This window comes from Cannabis sativa, chromosome 5, assembly GCF_029168945.1.
Source record: "Cannabis sativa cultivar Pink pepper isolate KNU-18-1 chromosome 5, ASM2916894v1, whole genome shotgun sequence".
Taxonomy (NCBI): Eukaryota; Viridiplantae; Streptophyta; class Magnoliopsida; order Rosales; family Cannabaceae; genus Cannabis; species Cannabis sativa.
Window position 1 is genome coordinate 37,058,751 of NC_083605.1, and position 9,680 is coordinate 37,068,430.

Consider the following 9,680-nt stretch of genomic DNA (forward strand, 5'->3'; position numbering starts at 1 on the left):
GGGCAATAAAGCAGAGTTTGGATTCCATGACAGGTGCAAGGAGTTAAAACTCAATCATCTATGTTTTGCGGATGATGTCCTTCTCTTTTGTAAAGGCGATTTGCAAAGCATCAGACTAATGCTTCAAGGATTGAGACTCTTTTCAAAATCTTCAGGTCTCTTGCCTAATAATAGTAAGTCTGCTATCTATTGTGCGGGGATGCCTGAAGCAGAGATCCAAAGGGTGGTTCAGATTTCTGGTTTTACTAGAAGCTCAGTTCCTTTTAAGTATCTTGGGATTCCAATTTGCTCAAAAAGAATCTCTCAGGCTGAATGCAATATCCTGGTAGAAAAAATGATGGCTCGCATCAAAATATGGAGTACTAGACACATCTCATTTGCAGGAAGGGATGTCCTCATCAACTCGGTCCTGCTAACCATTCACACATACTGGAGTCAGATCCTAGTCTTACCAAAGAAAGTGGTTGCTGAAATTGAAAGAATATACAGGAGTTTTCTATGGAAAGGCTCTAACAATATGTTAGGAGCTGGAGCCGTAGCCTGGAATAAGGTATGCCTCTCCAAAGCTGAAGGTGGAATAGGTTCTTAAATATCAATACTTGGAATAAAGCTGCTTTAATGAAGAACATATGGACACTAGCTGCCAAGAAAGATAACTTATGGGTCAAATGGATCCATAGTGTCTATCTGAAGAATGGTGATTGTTGGAACCACAAGGCTTCCATCCATAGTAGTTGGTATTGGAGGAAGCTTGTGGATCTAAAAGATGAAATGAGAAGAACTTGGGATACAAATCAACTCTTAGCTACTGAATTTAAAATAGCAGATGGATACAAGAAGCTTCAGCTGACACAAGATCGAACTCACTGGTGTAATCAAGTTTGGTCTAGACTCAATCATCCTAAGCATAGCTTTATACTGTGGATGGCTGTGTTGGACAGACTTAAGACAAGAGATCGGTTGAAAAGAATGCACATAACAGATGTTGAAGATTGTTGTTTTTGTAGCAGTCAACCCGAAAGCAAGCTTCATCTATTCTTTCAATGCAGCAAAACAAGAAGCTTGCTCCAACAAATGAAAGAGTGGATCGGCTGGAAGGCTACTGCTTATGATCTGAACTCACTTATCCGGAGCATTAGCAGGTCCAAGCGCTCAAAATTCCAGCAGCAAGTTTTTTCGGCTGCTATTGCTGGTTTAGTTTATTTCATTTGGCAGCAGAGAAATGGACATATATGGCAGCAGAGCCCGAAGTCTATGAATATTCAGGAGCTTAAATGGCACATCAAAACAAGAATATCTTGTGTTTTACCAAAAAAAATCAAAGTGGAAGATAGGATATGGTTTGATAATTTGTAAATACTGACTGTATAGTTATTTGCTTCCTTAAAGGAGTGCTTAGTTTGTAAAAAGAAGTTTGTGCAATGAAACTATTTGATTCATCAAAAAAAAAAATTAGAATATTTTTGAAATCAATAATTAAGTAGAATTTTCTAGACAATTAGTTATATAGATATTCTTTGAAATATATTTAAGTATAAAATTAGTTAATTTTAGATCAACTTAAATTGTGATATTTTCTAAATTAAAATGATTAGTTCAAGATACTTTATTTATTATTTAATAAAATTTCTGAAAATTATTTAAGTTGAAAATTTAGTTATTTTAGAACAGCTTAAATTAGATATTTGCAGATATTTATTTTATTTTATTTTAATAAATTCAAAATTATATATAATATTTTATGTAAAGAATTTTGAATTTAACTTGAAAATTGAATTAAAGTTGAAAATTAATTTTTTTAATTAATTTTAGACCAACTTAAATTAAGGAATTATCCTTATTAAAATATATAGATTAAAATAAATGGTTAAATAAAAATACATTATTTTTTAAATAATGAGCTTTAAATATAAGGACATTCGATCTCTATTGTTGGTTCTACAAAGTTCTTATTTTAATGAGACTCATCCCTAATAGATGTTCGTTCATTAGCAATTTAACGCCGTAGAATCTCGAAAGATAAGTATTATTGTAAGTCTTTTATTTTTAGTAACGATCACCCCAATAGCGAATGTTAAGAGTAGGGCTTACTAAGCATGAAACAATGGTAGAAGCTCATGCAATAGGAATGACCTTGACTCTCGCCTAAATGGGACAACGTTAGATTCTCTTTTCGATCGAATAAAAGGTTACTAGAATGGTGCCCATTTTAGATGAGATGACTACTCTATTCAATGAATGATATCTTTGACTCTTGCCTAACAAGACACTGTATCAGTTATTTGGAAACCTTGGAAAATAATTGAATATGTTTTATTTTTGATATTTTTGCAAACATATTTTCTATACTTGTTATTTTATAAATATGTGTATAAATTTATTTGAACTAAGTAATTTATGACTGTTTATTGATATATGTAGTGTCAAAATGAACTTTAACAATCCTCACCCATATTCTCAACTAGTATATGCCTTTGCAAATGAACTCCAAAGTGTGAAGATGACTCCTAGTTAGAGTATTACATCACACTTGCTTTTGATGAACTTGAAATTCTAAAAAGCAACTGTGCTGGGAATTGTCTTATCAAGAGAACAATGGGTTCAATTTATTCTCAACAGCCTATCACCTGAGTATAACAAATTTGTTGTATCTTATATGATCAACAATTGAAACTCGCCCGACATAGACAAGTTGGACGCTGAATTGTATGCTTATGAAAGGACATTGTCACTTGCAAGTAGGTCCCACTCCAGTATTGCAAACAAGGGAAAAAGGAAAGATGAAGATATTGAGAATGATTCCTCCGACAATGCTGCAACTACTTGCTCAATTATGAAGGCTAGAATTAAAATTGAACCAGTAATAGAGGATCATTGATTATTTGGATTATAGCAATGGAGAGTTCATAGCATATATATATCGTGGAACATATAGATAGTTCTATATAATTAAGAGTGCAGCTCCGAATCTATAGTTGCGCAAGGAGGAATTAATAAGTTAGAGAATTTACTTGGTAAATTCTAGAGCTACTTATTGGAAGCTTGATTATATAGGCCCATGGTCCCCCACACTAGTTGAGATAATACTGCTTGTAGACTCAGTTAATTAGTTTTAATTAATGAATTATAATTCTAAAATTAGACTACGTTTTGTTTATGAATTTTCACTAAGCAATGACTTAATGTTGAAGAAAAGAGGTTTTAGGGTTTATTTATTAATTAAATTTTACAAAGTTAAGACACTTTGTAAAGTTTAATTAATAAATAAATTAAATAGAAATTTTATTTAATAATTGATTATAATTATTAAATAAGTAGTTTTGATATTTATAGGATTAAAATTGGAAAATATGGCATAAGTGAAAGAAAAGATAAATAGTTGAATAAAATAACAAAATTATAACTAGTGGGGCCCATCATCTATGGCCGGCCACTATGAGCTCCTTCCATTACTATTTTCGAAATTCTCTCTGCCACTTCATAATTTTCGAGCCTATAGTGATAGAGTATATGCCTACAAATAGCAAGTCAAGTACTCAATCATAGTGTGGAAGACTGTGAAGAATCGAACACCTGAAGGAGAACTAGGCTCAGATCTTGTTAATACTCTGCCGATAGAAAGGAACAAGGGTTAGAGATCTGAGTGGAAGGAGACATATTATTTCGCTGCCACCGATATAAGATTTCTTAACATTATATATGTTTATTTTTATTGTTTTAGAAATTTATGTTTAGGGTATTAGATTATAGTTTATAATCAACATACTTGTTAGTAAATCTAAATCTTAGCAAAACATATTCTAATAGGTATATGGTTCTTTCAAGTTCTCTCTAGCTTTCTTTTATGGTGAATTAATAGAATCAATATGAGCCGTGGACTTGAGGACCAATACCTTATATTTATACAGGTGACACATTTTATTAAAGTATTTACCACAATTAATTATTAGAATTTATGATATTTAATTAACAAAATTAAATTAAGTAACTAAAATGTTTGTTAATTAAATTAGAATATTTTTTAATTATCAAATAATTAATTATATTTTATAAATCAAATCATTAATTTATTTACTTATATAAAATATTCTAACATATATTTTAATAATTTTTACATGAAAAATCCTTTTTACTCACTTTATTACATAATTACCCTCACACGCCTATTACTACATTTATACTTACAAACTTATTTTTATTACACATTTACCACTTACTCATCATACCATGCATACACGTGTTCTATCCCCATGCATCATCAATCAAATCATACTCTCTTCCCTCTCTTTTTTCATTTTGTTTTGATTTCATTTTCTATTCTTCATTTCTGTTCTCTAAGTTCATTTTGAATTCAAGTAACCTCCATTAACCACTCACAATTTATCACGTTTTTCCCTCTTATTTTTGGTTCATCCACGAATTTTCAACTTCCTCTTAGCCCACGATTTAGCAACTGTTTTTCCCTCTCTGTTTCATTTTTTTTCAATCTTATTTATACCATGGCAATCACTCGGTCATCTTCATCCCCTTCTCCAGTTCTCAAAAAGAAATCAAAAATGGGCAAGAAATCTTTGGCCAACAAATCCAAGGGTAAACGCCCAATCATTGATGATTTTGATTCTGATTTTGAAGCTCCCATGCCGAAGCGTGTGAAACCCACTTCTTCGAAGAAATCGAAGCTGAACTTGGAGGAGTCCTCGCTTCCAGAAATTTCTGGGAAAAAATTTCAAAAACCTGTTACACATTCTGCAGATCGGACTGAGGTTGGTTTTTAGTTTTATTTTCGTTTCCCCCTTTTCTTCCATTTCTGCTTTACCCAGATTTTTGGCGTTTTCATGTTCATTTTGCTTTGTGTGATTTTAGGGTTTCATTTGCGCATTTTGTTTCATGTTTTTAAATTTTTTAGTTATTTATTGTTGCTTTTGATCTTTCCATTTGATTCTGGTCTGGGTGTTGTTATTTAATTTTGTTTTGTTTTCTTTATTTTTAGTGTTTTTTTGTGCTTACAGGTTATGTGTTTTGTTTTCGTTTTTGGTGTTTTCAATCATTCTTCGTTAGTTTCTTTTCAGTTTTTAAATAGTTTGTTACTGGTATGTTTTGATGTGTTTTCGATTTTCATAAGTTTTTGTTGTTTGCTGTTATATTTTAGATTTCAAAACGATTTTCAAATCTTTGCTCTATATTTTCCTATAGTTGTATATGTTTTTTAGTTTGTTTGTTGTTTTAATATAGTTTTGTTGTTCTTTTTATACTGCATTTTTCGATTTCTTTTAGGGTTAGTTGTTTACTGTTTTTTTTATGTTTCCAAACGATTTAAGGTCTTTGCTGTTATTTTCTGTGTAGTTGTTTGCCATTGATAGTTTGTTTTTAGTTTGTTTGTAGTTGTATTACAGTTTTCATACTGTTTAACTCAGGATTTATAATTTATATTGGCCCTTTTTTGTTATGTTGCAGGTTTGGGACTGTAAATTTAGTCCTTCTGATTTTTACAGATCTAAGTGTGTGTGCACCAGTGTGTATTCTGTGATAAATAATATTAAAAACACTTTATCTGTTAATTTGCTTTCTTTGTTTCGTCAAACTCAGTTTGGGCATTTTCTGGATATGCCTGAGTTTGTTTTTCACCCACAAGTCGTTCATAGTTTACTACTAAGGGAAGTTTTACAGCCTAATCCTAAGGAGTTTTGGGCTAAGGTTGCTGGCCGTTGCATACGGTTTAGTGCCGAAGAATTTTACCTTATTTCTGGTTTAGATTGTTTCGGTGATTGCAACAAGTTGTTGTTTTCACAGGAAACAAATCAATTGGTAGAAACATGTTTCCGTGGTGTAAAAACTATTGACAACAAAGCCATCGAGGATGCTTTTTTGGGTAGTCGGTGGGGTTTGGATGAGTCTATTGGTTTGAAAATGGCTGTTTTGTATTTCATTCAGTGTTTTCTTCTTAGCAATACTCCTGACAAAGAAGTGTCTAGGTTTGTTCTAGATGTAGTTGATAGCGGTCGGTGGGATGAGTATTGTTGGGGTAGGGAATCATTTGAATTGACAATTGACTCATTCAAAGGTAGGATTGAGCATGGGATCATTATGAAAAATAGAAAGGCAGAGAAGGGAGGCCAATATGATGGCTGGTATAGGGCATTGGGATGTCCTTGGGTTTTTACTGTTTGGTTTTATGAATGCTGTCCTGCAATGGTGAACTCTTTCTGTAAGAGAGTTTCATCTTCTATTCCCGTGATTCCGAACTGGAGCAACACCATCGTCACCAAAAATCCAACCCTTCGAGACTTGAAGGGCAAGATTTTTGATTTACCTTTGGAGAAGGTACTTTACAGTTTCTTTACTGTTTTTTTCCTGTTTCTTTTCAGTTTAATATATGTTGTTGTTTTTGTGTTTTTCCAATTGTTTTAATTTTTTTTCATATTATGTTTAATTATGCTGTTCAGTTGAAGATAAAAAACATGCGTCCTACTGATGAAGAGAGGCAGCAGCTTCAACTTGACGGTCTATTTCTCGATGAATCTATTGATGAACGTGGTGTAGCGAAGCAATCCTTCGAGGGTGGCTCATCTTCAAAGAAGTCTGATTCAGCAGATATTGATTGGATGAAATCTAAGCTGGAGATGCTCAGTTCGAATCAATCATCATTGGCCGAGGACTTCATTTCGTTGAGGTGTTTTGTTGATTTTAATTTCAAATCCGTAATGACTGTAATTAAGGATATCCAAGAGAAGGTTAATGCCATTCATCGTCGTCCTTCTGACGAGGTATTTATTCTTATTTTATTGTTTAGGTTTTTTTATTTTTTTTTTGTATAGTTTCTTTACTGTTTTATTTAAGTTTCATTTATGTTGGCTGATACAGGGAAAGTCATCGGATGAATTAGTAACTCAAGATTCTGATGATGATCCTGATGATGATGATGATGATGATGATGCCGAGGATGATGACAAGCAATTGCCTGATCCAGAAAATATTGATTCCGACTCCGACGATGGTGGTGAGTTGGTTAAAGTTGGTGGGGTTGCTGATGATGCTGACAAGGCTGTTACTGCTGTCCCTTCTGCTGAGGTGAATCCTTCTGAGGATGTTGGAGGGAGTGATAAAAATGTTAAGGATGTTGAGAAGCCGAAGGGCGATGAGTCTCGATTGAAGGGGGACGATTTCTTTGATGGATTGAGCCAGCTTGTAATAGATGATGATCAAGTTGTGTTGGCTGGCTTGGAGGCTGTTGCTAAAATCAATGTAAGTTTACTTTTAATTGTTTTCAAAAAAACTAGGTTTCTTTTTGGTTGCTCATTAGTTTCTAGTATGTTTTGCAACTGTTTTAATGCATTCTTTATTTTTTAGGTCCCCGCACCCAATCCAGATGTTGTTGGTGAGAAGTCAGATGCCCTTCATACTGATGAAGAAACTGAGGATACTGTCTCTGATACACCTCTGTTGGATAAGAGGAAGCGTGCTCCGGCCTTGAAATCTCCATTTGTTGATTTCGGGTCTGCTGATGTCGGGAGCACTCCAATGGAGCTTATGTCCTCAGGTTCTCAGTCTGCTGGGGATGATAGGGATTTCAAAATGGTGACTTATGTGAAGGGCCTTTATGCTCTTAATGATGCTTTTGCTGATCCCGTATCTACCGAGATTGAGGCAAAATTTGACTCTTGGATTGGTGAAGGATTGCTTAAACATCCCAGGTGACTGTTTTTTATTAAATCTGTTTTTGTATTATTTTTTTTTTCCAGTTTCATTCCTGTTTTAATGCTGTTTTTTTGCTGTTTTTTTTTGTTGTTGTAGGCATTATAATTGTTATGAAGACGGCGCAAAGAAATTTACCCCGGGTTTTAGGCTAGGTGTTGATTATGTTGAGGATAAAACTTGGTTTTACCATTTGGCCACATGCGACATGTTTATGAACGACTCGGTAAAGTTTCCAATTTATATTGTACTTATGGTAGTTTGTTTTTAGTTTCTTTCTAAATGTTTTTCAGTTTTGATACTACATTTCAGTTTTTTTACAGTTGTTAAACCTTTTCATTTGTGTTTCTGTGTTGTTTTTTTTCTCAGCATATGAACACCATATTCTATTACCTTCGGAAAAAAGGTAAGTATTCTTCCGCTGTGACGTTGAATTTCGCAACCACTGATTGTCTTTTTGATGATTCGATCCAAGCATTGTACCACAAATTTAACAAGGCCAAGTCAATGAAGACTAAGATGTCACACATTCACGCTGCCCACCCAATTGCGCATTACATCCGAGGTATGCGCATTCCCTGTTCCAAGCCTTGGTATGAAGCCGATCACGTGCTTTTCATCATCAATTTAAGAAGGGAAAGTCATTGGGTTTTTGGGCGTCTTGACGTGCACGAAAGGACGTTATTTCTGTACAATTCTTTGAGAACCGCGAAGATGAATGCCGCAGCTAGGAATGCGATGAAGGCTTATTCCGTGTTGCTGCCTTTGTTTTTCGATTTACTTGGGTTCTGGAAGAATAGAGCACAAGTTCCTGCCTCAGTTTCTGACCCTACAGCTCCATTCAGAATCGTGGAGCTTAGTGGTATTGCGTCTCAGCAGAAGAAGTGAGTGTTTCTTTTAAGTTTCTTTTATGTTGTTTTTTAGTTTCTAATCTGTTTATTTTTTCTCTATATTTTTTAACAGTGATTGTGGAGCATATGTTGCTGCCTTTGCTGAATTCTTTATACACGGAAAGGATGTCCCTGCAGACTTTGACATCGAAGTTTATCGAACCCGACTTGCTTCACTTTTCTACTCGTACGGACAAAGGAAAATTGACGAAAGTATTGACAGCGAGGATGAGAAGCAATCCAAGTCTTCTAAGGCATCTAAATTGAAGAAATAGGAACTTTTAATTTGGTGGCTCTATTATGTTATTTGTTGAATCTATTTACTTGACAAGTTTTAGTGTTGTTGTGTGTTTAAAACTATGTAGCTGGTTTAAAACTTTTAGGATATTTGACATTCACTACTTATAATATCTTTATTGTATAGGTTTGTATTTCTCAAAGTTTTGTGTTTTTTTAATTGTTCAAGTTCTTATATACGGTCGCACAACTATGGAGAAACTATTAACCAACTAAATACAAACTATGTTTTCATTTTTCCTAAATAGTGCTATGAATGTATATTTATTCTTCGTATTCCGTTAACTATTTTCCCTTATTCAAGTTATGTTTTATCAATTATTGACTGACTGCCTTTAAAACTGTAAACAATAAGTCATTCCGGTACTTAATATTTCACAAAGGGTCGCAACTGTAACAAAACGATTTTGAAACTATTAAAAAACTGTTTCAAATTTCATAAAAATGAAATCCCATGTATTTAGAGCATCACAGATCAACCTGTTTGAATTTGCACACAAAATTAAACAATTCAAATATTTCATATGTATCTATTTTATTGCTTGATTGTTGCATGTCTTTCGATTGTGTCCGTGTTGTCCACATTTGCCGCACCTGTTATGTTTTTTTGTATCCCATTCAGATAAAAACCTTCGTTTCCTTGGTCTTCCAGATCTTATTTTTTGGTTTGGTGGCAGAACAATGATATCTTTTATGTTTTGTGGCACATCCCAAGTTGTGTGATTGTGTACCGGATATGTTGAGCCGCTGTATGTTTCAAGCCATGTTCGCGTGGTGTAATAACCCGAACAGTAGTTGTAA

The 9,680-nt window shown here is 33.8% G+C and overlaps 2 protein-coding genes across 2 annotated transcripts; both read left to right on the top strand.

Moving 5' to 3' along the window:
- The first annotated feature begins 618 nt into the window (after window positions 1–618).
- LOC133038324 (uncharacterized) lies at window positions 619–1,356 on the top strand. The gene has a single exon (XM_061116438.1). It carries the CDS (start codon window positions 619–621, stop codon window positions 1,354–1,356), a length of 738 nt encoding a protein of 245 aa, XP_060972421.1.
- A 2,770-nt stretch (window positions 1,357–4,126) lies between these two features.
- Window positions 4,127–9,155, top strand: LOC115704177 (uncharacterized). The gene is made up of 8 exons (XM_061115656.1): window positions 4,127–4,763; window positions 5,455–6,321; window positions 6,444–6,764; window positions 6,862–7,242; window positions 7,348–7,691; window positions 7,792–7,918; window positions 8,062–8,576; window positions 8,656–9,155. Exons 1-8 carry the CDS (start codon window positions 4,500–4,502, stop codon window positions 8,855–8,857), a joined length of 3,021 nt encoding a protein of 1,006 aa, XP_060971639.1. The 5' UTR covers window positions 4,127–4,499; the 3' UTR covers window positions 8,858–9,155.
- The last annotated feature ends 525 nt before the right edge of the window (window positions 9,156–9,680 follow it).

Coding starts and splice junctions, on each gene's coding strand:
- LOC133038324 (XM_061116438.1), top strand. CDS start 619: ATGAAGAACATATGGACACTAGCTGCCAAGAAAGATAACTTATGGGTC.
- LOC115704177 (XM_061115656.1), top strand. CDS start 4,500: ATGGCAATCACTCGGTCATCTTCATCCCCTTCTCCAGTTCTCAAAAAG. Junction 4,764..5,454: donor ATTCTGCAGATCGGACTGAG/GTTGGTTTTTAG, acceptor GTTATGTTGCAG/GTTTGGGACTGTAAATTTAG. Junction 6,322..6,443: donor TTGATTTACCTTTGGAGAAG/GTACTTTACAGT, acceptor TATGCTGTTCAG/TTGAAGATAAAAAACATGCG.